At 39.1% G+C, this 15,135-nt stretch overlaps 1 protein-coding gene and 1 pseudogene across 7 annotated transcripts; both read right to left on the reverse strand.

Moving 5' to 3' along the window:
* Positions 1–5,788: 5,788 nt before the first annotated feature.
* LOC116022339 (protein MOS2-like) lies at positions 5,789–11,754 on the reverse strand. Of its 7 annotated transcripts, none has more exons than XM_031263016.1 (4): positions 11,421–11,754; positions 11,074–11,148; positions 8,699–10,292; positions 5,789–6,066 (listed from the first exon to the last, which is right to left on the reverse strand). In XM_031263016.1, exon 3 carries the CDS (start codon positions 10,203–10,205, stop codon positions 8,757–8,759), a length of 1,449 nt encoding a protein of 482 aa, XP_031118876.1. In that variant the 5' UTR covers positions 10,206–10,292; positions 11,074–11,148; positions 11,421–11,754; the 3' UTR covers positions 5,789–6,066; positions 8,699–8,756. The 7 variants fall into 7 exon arrangements, with proteins under 7 accessions (XP_031118876.1, XP_031118877.1, XP_031118875.1 ...); XM_031263017.1 differs by having other exon boundaries at positions 11,099–11,152; XM_031263015.1 differs by having other exon boundaries at positions 11,074–11,152.
* On the reverse strand, positions 10,692–10,910 carry LOC116023841 (annotated as a pseudogene).
* Positions 11,755–15,135: the final 3,381 nt, after the last annotated feature.

Raw genomic sequence — 15,135 nt, forward strand, 5'->3', positions numbered from 1 at the left:
AGGAAAAAGAGTACAACCTTTAGCACAGTCTTTTGGACTACAAGGGTCGTTCGAACTCTATCAATCGAGTGATCGGATTTCAAACATAGGGCCCATGGTCGGGCAAACGATCGAGAGATCGGCATTGATCTTGGAGATCAAGCATAAAGGCCCGTGGTCGGGCAAGGCGATCGAGAGATCGGCGCTGATCTTGGAGATCGAGCATAAAGGCCCATGGTCGGGCAAGGCGATCGAGAGATCGGCGTTGATCTTGGAGATCAATCATAAAGGCCCATGGTCGGGCAAGGCGATCGAGAGATCGGTATTGATCTTGAAGATCAAGCATAAAGGCCCGTGGTTGGGCAAGGCGATCGAGAGATCGGTATTGATCTTGAAGATCAAGCATAAAGGCCCGTGGTCGGGCAAGGCGATCGAGAGATCGGCATTGATCTTGGAGATCAAGCATAAAGGCTCGTGGTCGGGCAAAGCGATCGAGAGATCGGCAGCGCTGAGAAGCGGGATATATTCGTCGCGCCGATGGTGGCCATGCCGACCTAATCGGGCTTACAACGTCGGCGGTGGTAATGCCGACCTAACCGAGCTCAGTTGCCTACAACGTAGGGCTTATCATGGCGATGCCAACCTAACCGAGCCGGTGGTGGTAGTGCCGACCTAACCGGACTTAGCACACATGTACAACTTACAAAGAAAAGCAAACGAGGTTAATTCTTCCTCGGTGCAAAGTGTAGTTTTTTCCGACTTTTCGGTCGTAGCGTTTTTTCTGACCGCCGTCGTAATAAATCGGTTCGAGGACCGAGCGGGCACCTTACTCCCGTAGTTTTTTCCGACTTTTCGGTCGTAGCGTTTTTTCCGACCGCCGTCGTAATAGATCGGTTCGAGGACCGAGCGGGCACCTTACTCCCGTAGTTTTTTCCGACTTTTCGGTCGTAGCGTTTTTTCCGACCGCCGTCGTAATAGATCGGTTCGAGGACCGTAAACGGGCACCTTGCTCCCGTAGTGGGCACCTTACCCCCACAAAGATTGGTCCGAGGACCATAACGGGCACCTTGCTCCCGTTGCGTTTTTTCCGACCGCCGTCGTAATAGATTGTACCGAGATCTGACCTCGGGGTTACAATGCCGGTGGTGGACGAGCCGACCTGACCGGACTTTGAGTGCCGGTGGTGGAAATACCAACCTGACCGGACTTATTACATTTAATTTAATTGCTATTACAATTTTTCTAATTACAAGGCTATAAGCTAATAAGCTATACAATCTTTGCAATTTTTTAAAATTAAATTACAAATTTAAAATTTGAACAACATGCTCATAACTCTCGTTCAGAATGCACGAACCAGATGTACGAGAAACTCTTGCTTGGCCGAGAATTTCTGACCGTTGAGTTTCTGACCGGCGGAGTTTCTGGTGTGGAGTTGGGCAGTTGTAATTACGATTTCCCTATCAATTTGGCGGTCTGTGCGCTGCTCACAACTTGAGAAGCCGGTTTGATCACACCTGCTCGGATAGTATCGCATACGAGCTAAGCAGCTGATGATTGTTCGTTCCTCAGGGAGCCAGAGCGACACTTGTCTCCGACCGGTGCATTTTAAAGATATAAAACCAGAGATGGCCCTCCGAGGTGGCATGCTTATTTTACTCGGAAGCCGGCTCGACCTTCAGTCAGAATCTCAGTGCAGCGACGAGGATCACTCGGATGCCATATGACGAGCTTATATATTCAGAAGGCTGATCGGAAACCATGCACTCGCCCAGGGGAAAGATAGCACGATTGAAATCGATCACGGTTCCACGAACAATGCGCTCATCTGCTAGAAAACTAGCTTGAAGCTCGATCTCGACGAGGTTGGTCGTTCGTCGCTTGCTGATTCGGGAAGGTAATTATCACCTGAAGGTCGCAAAGTCGTTCAGGCGAGCTCGGGGATGCGCTGCGATCATAATCAGTCCGCAAGTCACAACTTATGACGTTACTGGTGATTTTCCGATCAACAGTCAACAGGGGCGTCTTGATCAGCGGATTCTGGGGGATGCCGACCATACACATAATCACATGCAGAGTGAGACGCCGGTTACGGGATAACTCTGAGTTGCACGGCTGGACTCATGGTCGGCAATACCTTACGAGTGGGAAATCTTCGACCGATGGGTTAAGCACCATGCTATTCAAGTAAACAAGGCTCGGAGATGGCTTCATTAATGCACTTCAATTCTCAGCTTGAGCTTGGAGGTAACTGGTGAGGAGGTGAGGTCGGAACCTGGTCAATGAACCTGGACTGCTTGGTCGGGTAAAGTCGCTCTCGAGATTCTCCGATCATGGTAGTTAGCAACTACTATATATATAACCACGAACGAAGATAAAGCTCTGGCCGATCATCTAGTCATCGGCGGCTCTTCCATTGTTGCTTCGTGATCTTTCAAGTTCGGAAGACTAATCTTGACCGAAACTATTGTGCGTTGGCTAATGATTTGGCAGTCTGTAATGGTGACCGGAAAACCAACTTGCCTAGAGGGAAGACACAAGTCAGACAATAACAGGTTGTGGAACCGATCGGAAGGGAAAGAACAGGGGCCTTGCCGACAGTGAGACACTGGTAATAGCTTTGCCTCAATTCACAACACATAATACCGAGGGCAAGATCAACCATGCTTGGGGAATATGCTCGGAGGGAAGACATTTTAGACGCAGCGGCATGAAATTTAGACCCGGGAATAGCTGTTAGAGCCCGGTGGTCTTCAAGAACTTGCAATTGCAGCAACCGCCGACTGCCAACCCTGACGTTTAGCCAAAGTTCTAAAGAAGATCGGTGGTCAGTACACTCATCCGGGAAGCGCTGCTGGTCAGAGATCGAGTGCTTAAGCCACAAGCTTCGATGAGGCCCGAGAACGCATTCATCTGCTCTGTACACACCTCCATCATTACAAGCCCAAGCCGGTGCAGATTAATGACATGGCGAGTAGCATAGCCGATCAATGCCACATGATCGTTAGAGTAAGAATCGAAGGAGCATGGTCTGAGACTCGCCGTTCGAGCAAGAATCGAAGGAGCTTTTAGGCGCTTGGCGATATTCAGGTTCGTCTTTGGTCTTGTGGTCTGAACAACCAGCTTGAGTCTTCTTGACATATGCGACCGACTAGAAACGAACGCACCAGCATTCCTTTTTTTTGTTTTTCTCCCTCAATCCATGCATTTTTTCCTTTTTTATAATTTTTGTTTCTCTCTCTCTCTCCACTATCTTGGTTTTAGCATTCCACCGCCACACCCACCAGTAAGCTTGCATGCGCTGATTCCATTTTCTATTGGATCATTGTCTATTGGATCACCCACACCCACCACCTCCAACGAGAAGAGAAGAAAGAGGCCATCGGACTGGAACTTCTCAGCAATCAAGCTAATGAAGTGGCAACGAAGATGATTTGGGCGTGATCCTGGGGACACGGCAATCTTCCTTCTTCTTGGAGGTGAACACAGCACTCTGTACATTCCTATATATTTATGGCTTTTGAAGGCTTGAGAAGATATTTGCAACCTCTCTGGCAGCCCAGTTACTGAGGTGGCGAAGAGGGTGATCAGCCAATAAGATGGAAATTGTGCATTACATCTTTCTTGCTTCAACAAAGGAGAGAACCTTTAGCAAATGCATACATCCTTGCCCGGGTCGCTTGCTACGGTGTTGAAGCGCAATTTCAGTGCTACTGGAGTGCTTATGAAGAAGAAGTAAATGCTTTTGATAACGGTGGTGACTGGTAAGTAAGATGAGAGTAGTGATACAATGGATATTGATTGCACAGAGTTGACTCATTTTGCGAATAAATCAATGTTGTCTCGCCGGAAGGAGCTCCGCCACAGCAGAAAAGACCACCGCTTAGGGAAGAAAACAGAGTCCGTCGTCTGCTGTATACTCTGCTTGAGAGCGCTGATCCAACGGCAGGTGACAATGGCGAGGCTTCACTCTGGTTGCATGCGGTGAAGAGGAGTCCAGCTGCCATCACGCTTCGCTGATCTGCTATTCGTCGGAAAAATCTTGGAGTTGGGAGGTCGGAGACCAAATGGGGGTAGAGAACAGGAACCTCTTGCTCGGATTCCCCACGGACGGCGCCATTGATAATGATAAATTCCTCCTAGTATAGAAGTACATCATAGTATATGTAAAGCATAATGTAGATCATCAAATTAGCCCTCAATTCATCTCCTTTATTCATTGTTCTTTCAGTAAGAAATTAGAGAGAAGGAGGAGAAGGCTCTAGTATGCCTGTAGAGAGAGAGGAGAGCCCCCTAAGCCTGAAGGGCTACGGCCCTTATATAGGCCCATACCCGTACTTTATACCGACATACGTATAAAGTATTTAGGACCGTATGCCCGGGGTATATTCCGTATCATATATATATTAAAATAGGAGTGCGAGCTTTCCCACTCATTTTAGTCCAAAAAATTTAAAATCGGTCAACATAATATTATATAATAATTCCTTATAAAAAAATTCTAACATTCCTTATCATTCCTTATTTATGGCTAAAATTGACAAAATATTCAAAACATGATCACATTCCTTATTATACACGGAAATTAATAAAATATTTTATTCAATTCCATTTCTGTATGGATTCCTTATTTATGTACATATATTAACAAAATAGTCACACAGAAAGTAATAATTATTAAACAAAATTATAGTTATTATACCACGCAATTCAATTATGGTTCAAAATATTTTAATCTTGCGTATTTTTTTTTATTTTATATTCGTAAACAATCAAATTACTATATGATATATATTATAGTATTCAAAAAAATATTACTATATTATGTTAACGTACATAATTAAATTCCTCTAATGATAATATTCAAAAAAAAATTCCAACAATCAAATTACTATATGATGTATATTATAGTATTAAAAAACATATTACTATATTATGTTAATGTGTGTAATTAAATTTCTCTCATGATAATATTCAAAAATAAAATAAAAATTCCAACATCAAATTACTATATGATGTATATTATAGTATTCAATAAAAATATTATTATATTATGTTAATGTACGTAATAAAATTCCTCTCATTATAATATTAAAAAAAAAAAATCAACAATCAAATTACTATATGATGTATATTATAGTATTAACAAAATTTATTACTATATTATGTTAATGTTCTATAATATAGATTAGTATCTTTCATATTTTATTTCCATTTAAACAATATAGAATATAGAATATAGGATATTAGTATATAGAATAGTATTTCAATTAGTATATAGTAGGTGTGTAGAAGTTGTTGTGATAAAATATCTTGATAATGGTTGACAATCCAAAGAGATTGAAGTCGACTTAGAGAACAATTAATTTGTTAAAAAATGTCAATTTCAAGTCTACATTCATTTTTAGAATTAGTTGTTAAGTAATACATGTGCACAAATTGTAGTATCAATTAATAAGGGAGCAACCGGCATAAGCATCTCAATTGGTCACAGGATATGAAATTTTTAAAAAAACGCCAAAAGGTCTAATTTTTGTGTTCAAACTGAGTTACCATGATTTATATCTTCGCATATGCTCTATCAGGACGAGTTGGGGATTCAACCTTTCAGGAAGAAAAAGTTGCCTCATTAATAATTGTGATGTTAATTTGCATTAATATCATCAGTATTAAAACAAATATTTGCAATTTGTAGTGGTCATGCCCTCAAGATTATTTTTATTACTTTATATACTAATATAACACACGTTGATTAGTCTAAAAGGTTACAGAATTTTTCCATTTCCTTGGTCTAATAAAAATCAAGATGTTACAAGAGTACACTAAACATTTTTCCTTTCAAAATTGAACTTTCTTTTTTGGAGGGGAAAGCACACTCTTTTACTTGGTTCAAGATCAATAAAATTATACATTTATACGTATGGTACAACACTTTCTTTCTTGAGAAATAATAATTGTCAAACAATATAGGTCAATAGTACAAGTTTAGCAGAACAGTTGACCGGCTTGGAGATAAAGAAATTGTAACGTGGTCATCTTCGGTGGCAGCTGAACATCAACAACAGCATTCAACAGTGGTGTACCAACCTACAGTGCACCAAGACAATATTAGGGAAAACAGATATAGCAAAATGGGTGGTTGTTGAAAGAGATGAAATTTATAGTTTAATGAATAAAGTCATGAAATTAGGTTTTCAAAAAAAAAAAGTCATGAAATTAGGTTTTAAAATTGAAGTAGCTAATGTCATTGTCCCACAATTCACAACTGCTCACCCTCCCCTAGTGTCTCTATGGCAATTGAAAAGCCATGAACAAGCACAAGAAAAAGAAAATGATATACTTGAATGTAGGGTAAGACAGGAGCACATTCTAGAGAGCATATACATAATGAATAATAAGCTGAGCAGCACGACCAAAAGGATAATATATCACATGTATGTCAAGCATAAGTCCCCACGACCAAATGCACACACTGTCGATTTAGGTTTATGCATGTGTACTACTGTAACACAAGCACGGCCCATTGAAACATCTTCCGATATGTGTCAAGAACTGAGACTCTCCAATGTGGATGTATATCTAAATACTTACTTGAGTTATGATTGCCAACACAACAAGATTTGGCACCCAATAAGTAATGGAAGTAGGTGTTCTGGAGCCTTTGCTAATTAATGGCTAATGCCAAGAATATCGGGTGGGATTCAGGTAAAATGGTTTCTCCAAAGATGTGCTATAAGCCTATAAGCCTATAAGCTTAATACGGATGGAACTGTGTGACGGTCAAAAGGTTGAGCTACTGCAGGAGGTTTTGATTACATTGGTTAAGCCGTTAAGGTAATAGGATTCTGATAGGATGTGTTATAAACTTGATTCAGATTAACCCATTAGATGCCAACAGTCTGAAGTTAGTGAAGGAGGTTTGATTAGAGAGGCTGAAGGTAATTGGGTGGCAGGCTTTATGCTCAACATCAAAATCATGAGCAGTTTCAAAACAGACATCTGGGGTTTGAGAGAGGGAGTTCTTGGCTTCTTGCTAAAAGACAAGGCCTCACTCATGTTGAAAATGAAGTGGTTTCACCTATGGCTCTGTTACGTGCTCAACAAACCTTTGGAGCAAAGGGCTGCAGGGGAACTAATCACCGCTGACTGCCAAGCCATCACACAGACTGGATTAAAGGAAACATGAATCGAGTAGCACCTAATGGGAACTTAATCTTTGCGGATCCACCAGAAAGTTCAAGACAATTTTCAAAACAACAAAAGGGGCAAATCCTTTATAAGGATGTTACCCAAGTATGGTTTCTGTTTCATCTAACAAATAAAAAGGGAGTAAAATGTAAAAGACTAAAAGGAAAATCAGGGCATCAGATTCATAAACAAACTTTTAGCCGTTTTAGGCAACACTAAATACTCAGCTATCAGGATAGGAGAGAGAAAATGAGTCAAAATCCTAATAGTGAAACCTAAACTACCCCAAGGACGACAATTTGTCAAGACTGAAAGCAGTTCTATATATCATACAGCGCAGGACATCTTCACTGAACAGCAAAGTTGGGCAGCAAATCTTTCAACTGTGTCTCAATAATTGTAAACCAAAATTTCCCTTATAAGTAATTTCATGATAAACAAACATTATCACTAGAATATTCAATTATTTACCCCTCGCAAAATTGTCAACTTTTCCACCAAAAAAGCTAATTACAATTTACAAGAAGGCTCTGCAAACTACATTGTGTAAATAACAGCAATAAATATATCACTCAACAATTCATTCACATTCTCACATTGATCTCTGTAATATTTTTCACATCTGTTACCTGGCTATACTACTAAGTGTAGAAGAGAAAGTGCAGCTGATTTCTTATCAAGTTCCTTAATAATTGATTGCATAGAATCTTCAACTATTTTATTTTACTACTTTTTCAAGATCATTGAAGAAAGGCATTATAGTGTGGATTTTTATTGTAAGGACACTGGACACACCCTTAATATTTGAACCAACAACATTTAAGGCATATAACCAATATGCATATTGCATGAACCAAAAACCTCTGCCCAAGCTCATTCATAATTCAGCTTTAGTATTTGATATGCCCTAATTGCCATACAATATTATGTTATCAACTTTTGTGCTTTCCATACACAACATCAAACGCCACTGAAAAGATTATGCGAAAACCCTGTCACTCCCACCCCACCAAAAAAAAAAAAAAAAACACCACCACAACACACACAAGAAATGCAAATTTCTCCAGTGAATCCCCACGTTTAAAGAAAATATGCAACAAACTAGATCTAGCATGATAACCCTCTTTGCTGCCTTGGTTTTTTTTTAAAGCCTTCTCTGATAGCCTTTATATTAAGTAGTTAAACAGTTTTTTTTTTTTTTGGTTTTATGCATATGCTCAATCTTATTGGTAATGATCATGCCTTTAAAATCCTCCTAATATGAAATACTTATCAGTATAGTAAAAGAGATCCATGGTGGGATCTACAACTTGGAAACATAAGAACTTCATAATTCAACATCCACTGAAATTTGTATTTTCTCATGAAACATGGTGCAAACAACATATTATAATCACAACATAAACGAGACAAGGAAGGATCCATAAAACTTCAACTAGCTATATAACAGCAATACAATATAAAAATAATATAATTTCAAACTTTGAAAGCTATGACAGGTCAATGAAGCAAGCACAAAACTCAAAGATACCTTCAATTTCAGTGGCATCCCCAACCAGTCAATGCCAAGCAACAATTGAATGGATTCTTCAATAGCCGATGTAACTAGGATCTCCTGTATATTCTGCAATTTGCTCAAGTCTCACATTGAGTAACTCGTGTGTATCACCATGTCGCACAACACCAGTTTCCTTCTCTGTATCCCTCTCTACAAGGCTTCCATACACGCCCTTATGCCTACCACACAAAACAAGTACAGGACCACCGCGCCTTGGGAGTGCCGTCTCAAGCTGATTCTGATTCACACCTTGAATCAACTCCCGGCTCTCATCCATTGATATATCACAAGTTGATGGCCCTACCACATCCACCACTTCTCCTTTCTTCAAATATAATTTTCCTCCTTTCAACGTCTTACTTATAACCCTAACTCTTATATGACTAGTTAGCCAAGAAATTTGTTCAACTCCCTTGGCATTTGACTCATCTCTACTACGCTTGCTGTCCTTTCTCCTGTCCCTTGATCTTTCCTCCCTAATTTCCCTATCCCTCGTTACTTCATCTCTACTTTCTCTACGATGTCTAACACTAGATGAATCTTTATTGCTGTCTTTAATCTTCAACTCCTTCAACTTCCTCATACACTTCTCCTCTTCTACAGAACCCAACTTTGCAACATCAGATGATTGGACAATTACTTCCCTGTCATCACTGGAAAGCCTAATAACCATATTCCCACCGCTCTTCACCTCCACAACCTTTCCTTTCATTCCAATTTCCCTACCTCCAACTATCCTTATGTTCTTGCCCACAAACAATCCTTTCCCTTCCTTTTCCCCTCTTTCCTCCTTTCCATTGGCATTCATTTTCTTATCTCTCTTTTCTCCACCATCAACCTTATGCACTTTAGTATCGTTTGGCAATTCAGCAGTAAATCCAATCCCTTCCTTCGCAGACCATCTTTTATACTCTCTCACTTTCACATCCTCTTTTGCATTGCGGCCTATGCCTCTGCCTTCACTCCAACCATAACCCTTGAGCAGAGCAGCTCCAAAGCCCTCCACGGGCATATCAGTAAACTCATCCATACCGTTATCATCCGGCAGTCTCATCAGATCCTCTTTCAGCCTATGCAACATGGGATCAACATTAGGGCTAGGTTTAGGGTTTTCTGACTTATCGGTGTTCGGATCGTCGGCAGACTGGCGGATATTCAGACCGTAGGACACGGAATCGGACGACGGCTCCACAGACGAGCCGGTGTCGACCTCGAATTGCAGCGGCTGATCGTCGGACGACCGGATTGGAGGGAGGTCGATATTCTTCATCCGTTTGCGAGGCTCCCATTCGTTGGCCTTCGGAGGGATTATATAATTGGCGACAGAGTCGGATGCTGCCGGAGCTTTAGAAGCATCAAACTCGGTCACATACTCTTTGGCGGCGGACGCCGATGCTTTCGGGTCATTGCCGGCGAAGGTCTGAGATGGCTTCTTTAGGTTTGAAGAGGGCTTTGAGGCGAGGGAAAATGAGAGCTTCATCGTCGACGATTACAGAGACGTCGGACCGGCGAGCTCAGGGAGACCTTTCTTCTTCTTCTTCCTCTTCTTCTGTTCTTTTATTACAATCTGAAAAAATAACAAAATACAAAACATTATTATTAATTTTCACCTCTGTGCAACACACCAAAAAGCTTCTTTTAGACAAGAACCTAGATAACTGGTCAAAGAGGCAAACATGTGACTAAAGGTCCATTGCAGAGCAATTGGGCAATCAACAATTTAAGAATTTTATCAAACATCAGAAAAAAGATTTCTCAAATTTGTTGCCCAAAAAAACACTTGTGGAAATGTAGATAGGGTCAAATAGCTCATCACTGAGAACAAATCAATATTATAGGTAAGTAGGGGTGTAAATAGGCCAGGCTTTGCATATTTAGGCCTGGGCCTGTTATGAAAATACAAGGCCTGGGCCTGAGCCTGGGCCTGTATGCAGGCTTCATAGTAGGCCTGAGCCTGGGCCTACAAAAGGCCTGGCCTGGCCTGAAAGCCTGTTTAAAGGCCTATATAATATATAGGCCTTTAAAAAGGCTTCAAAATAGATATTAAATAGGGTTTAGGGAAAACACATCATTACCAGGCTAATCACATCATTACCAGGCTAATCAAACTTTTTTTTTAAGTATTAAACTAAATGATAATAACTGATACTACACATTATCTTAGCCAAAAGACTAAGAAAGGTATGCATACTGGTTTCTTACATCAAAATTGCAGCTAAAATTTTAAGTCCCAAAACTACTATACTTGATTAATTAAACTTAAAAACCTATCAATTAAACGCAAACAACAAATAATTCAGGCAAATTAGCACAACCAATCCAAACAAAAAGAAACTAAAGAAGCATGCCTCCAGGATGTTCAAAACCCCTCACTTTCACTTGAGAAAGCTCCAATCTTTCTTCAATATCTGCAGTCCCTCTCTCTGCCTCAAAATACAAAACAATAACACAAGAATTACTGCCACTCCATCTCCCAGAAACTGAAATCAAGAAAGAAAAGCATATAAAAAGATAGTAGTGAAATTAGAACCTCTGTCTCATTTATTCAAAAAAAAAAAAAAGAACCTCTGTCTCAGATCCATTTATCATCGGAGAAATAGTTTGGCATATCAATTAATTTAACAAATACTTTCATTTAGAGATGCATTATAAAATATACAAGAAAAAAAAAAACAAAAAAGTAGATAATACATACCTCCTGGGCAGAAGCGACGGCCGACGGCTGAGACTGTGAGAGGAGACGGCGGAAGTGACGGCGGGGGAGACGCCGGCGAGGCTGGGCAGACGCGACGGCGGGGGACACGTCCACGAGTACACGACGGTCGACGGCTGATCTGCAGTTCTTTGACGACGCCGGTGCAGACGCGACGGCGGGGGGAGACGTCGACGGCTGGGGTTGACGGCTGAGGGCGGTGGCTGAGCTCTCTGGTCGATTTGGAGTCCGAGGAGGCGAGAATGGAGATGGCCAGATGGGCAGACGGCTGACGAGCTGAGATTTAGGAATTAGGAATTTAGGATGATTAGGTGATTAGGGATTTTAGGATTTAGGGTAAACTAGTTAGATATATATAGTAGGGTTATATTATAAATATTAAAAGTTATTAGGTATAAAATGTAATATATATATATATATATATATATATATATATAAACAGGCCGGGCCTGCAGGCTTGTAGGCCAGGCCTTTCACATGTAAGCCTGGGCCTATTTAAGTATATAGGTTTTAAAATAAGCCTAAGCCTGGCCTTTTTGCTAAACAGGCCAGGCCCAAACCAGGCCAGGCCATAGGCCCCTATTAAAGACCTGGCCTATTTACACCCCTACAGGTAAGACTACAAATAAATCAACCACCAAGCTTTCACTATCTCATATATAACAACAATCAACAAGTCTAGAACTTTAAGCCCTAACCATCAACAGACACTAGATAAGAGCATAACTCCAAACAGTTCTTTGTGAAAACAATCTACAGCAAGTCCAAAAAAAACATTAGGCAGACTTTTCCCGTGCTATAGGAAAAACATTATGTATTGAACAAAAATCAAATTTTCAAAAGCATTTAAATACCTACTAACCCTCCTCCTACAAAAAGCAAAAGAAAACAATAACAAACAACATAAAATCCAATAGCAGCCTATGCTACCTAGTTAATCATATACATACACTAAAAAAAGTCCATTCAACAAGGAAAATAAACAAATTGGAAGAAAAAAATCTCAAAACACGGTTAATAGCGGAAATCAAGAAAAAACATAGTAATTCACTCAATATATGAAGGGATTTACCTATTTCCAAGAGAAATGAGACAGAGAACAAGAGTGAGCGAGCGAGCTTGGATGAGCTGAGGATTCCAAAAAAAAAAGGGTAAACTCTCACCATAGTTTGACAAATCGAAGCTCGTATAATATTTATAAAAAAAAAAAAAAAGGTACTCAGATCAAAACTCCTAAACTTGCATAGAAAACGATCGAAATAAAATATACATATATATAAACGAAATCTGCATGCTAATGGATTTCCAGATGATGCAAAATAAGAAATACAGCAAATACTCATACCTGGGCTTGCTCAAATCTTCCACCATCGAGATTCAAGAGAGGCTACCGCGCTGCAATGTGAGCCGCAAGGAGGCAGGTGTGACTGGGTGAGAGCGTGAGAGTACAGACTCGCAGATTAGGTTTTAGGTTAAACTTTTTGCGTTTTGGGCTACTGGAAGGAAACAACAAACATATGGGTTGGGCCGTTGGGCCAAGCTATAAAAAAATTATTTTATACGTCATATATCTGTATATCTACGGTTGTTATACGGTGGACTATGGTCCACCAATTCTTATACCGTGGACCGCGATCCACAATGCATTGTGGACCAATGTCACAAAATGACGTTGTTTCAATAAGTGGGAGAAAGGTTCCCATAAATCTCCATAATTGATACTACAGTTCATCTCAAATGATACTACAGTTGTGTTGAACTGATACTGAATTTGTGTTGAATTGATATTGTAGTTGTGTTGAACTGATACTGCAGTTGTGTCCGTAACTGATGCTACAGTTCGTCTCAAATGATTATACAGTTGTGTTGAACTGATACTGTAGTTGTCGGAGGCCGTTTCATCCGTTTGGAACTGCAGTTGTGGTGAACTGATACTGTAGTTGTGTTGATTGATACTGTAGTTGTGTTGAAAGGGAACTGCAGTTGCGCGAAATGGAGGCAGTTTCATCCGTCTATTTTCATTAATTAAAACGACGTCGGTTTATTACTTGGACAACAATGCTTGGTGATCCGTGGTCCACGATAAAATTTGTGATGGTCCACAATGCATTGTGGACCATGGTCACAAAACGACGCCGTTTCAGTATAAGAGAAACGGATGCTCTAAGTCGTAACGGAGCTCCGTAACTGATACTACAGTTCATCTCAAAAGATACTACCTCAAACTTGTTTTTATATTATCGAATGAAACTGTAGTTATATCTAATAGAAAAATATTATCCGTGCATCGCGCGGGTAAAATGCTAGTTAAGTAAAATTATCAAAGTTGAAGACTTAATTTAAGACAAAAAATTATTTAGGGCCAAATTAAGAAAATCACTATAATCAAAAATTAAATTGAATATTAAGTGGATTATGAAAGAAGATAAAGATACATGCCAATAAGCCCTCTTAGCCCTTTAGGACAAGGATACTATCTTAGTCTCCTACTCATTCCCATATTTCCATACAAACTGAGAATAGCTAATAATCTCCATGCATTTTGGGCCATATTTTCAACCAACGTCTCTCATTGGCCCAACAAATATGATACCCCAGCCCTTTAAAACTACCCTTCCTCCCCATTGTTATATCTTGGACTAGGGTCACCTGGTCCAATAGACTTTAGTCCAATACACATAATTTATGTTCATAATATACATACACATGAACACAATATAATTAACATTAATTTTGTGTATTATGAATATAAATTCTGTGTATTATATAACTGAAAACACATAAACACATAACTGAAGACTTCATTATATCGTTTTTATGTGTATGTGTATTATGGAGTCAACTTATATGTATTGGACCAGGGTCTACAGTACATTGTGGACCCTGGTCCACGATATAATTTGCTTTCTCTCCCTCATTTTTTTTTGACTTTCCCTTTTTATGGTTGTTTTTGTTTTGTTTTGTTTTGTTTTTTTTTTATCAAAACATCCTCATATGATTTTAGTATTATTGTTGCATGATCATTTTTTGCCCGTTGTCAAGATAATCATTGAAATACTGTTAAATACAATGATATTTTGATCTTTTTTTATACAAAGTAAGTTGACATGATATATTTTTTATTTTTATTTTTAACAAATCAAAATTGAAAATTGAAATTGCTCTTATATTGGCGAAATTTAAATTGTTTTGTTGATTGAAGACCAAAAATAGTTATGCCACAATAATACTAGGATCAAAAGTGAATGTATTGAAAAAAAAAGACTAAAAGTGAATTGACACCTATAAATTTGTGATAAAAATAAAATTAATTTTTTTTTAATGGCATGAAATCAAACAATGGGACTAGAACGAGTCTCAATTTTGACTTCATATTTATGAAGTAATGCTTTTAGGAGAGTTGTGTTTTATATAATATTATTTATAATGCAGTATTTGTTTTATATTTTCTCCATTTTTTTTAGTCGTGTTTGATTCTGCAACTATTCATTTATTTAGAATAATAATAGATGTGTCATCATATTATATAGGAATTGGTGCAAAGAAATATATTTAAATATTAAAAGTATTTAGATTTATATTTTTTTTTATTAAGAAGGAACAAATTAACCATATTAAAATAGTCACATTAAAAAGTTTAAAAAAATTATGTGATTTGTTTGTAAGAATGAGAAATATTTTTCTTTTTATTATTCCA

Source organism: Ipomoea triloba, chromosome 6 (assembly GCF_003576645.1).
Source record: "Ipomoea triloba cultivar NCNSP0323 chromosome 6, ASM357664v1".
Lineage (NCBI taxonomy): Eukaryota > Viridiplantae > Streptophyta > Magnoliopsida > Solanales > Convolvulaceae > Ipomoea > Ipomoea triloba.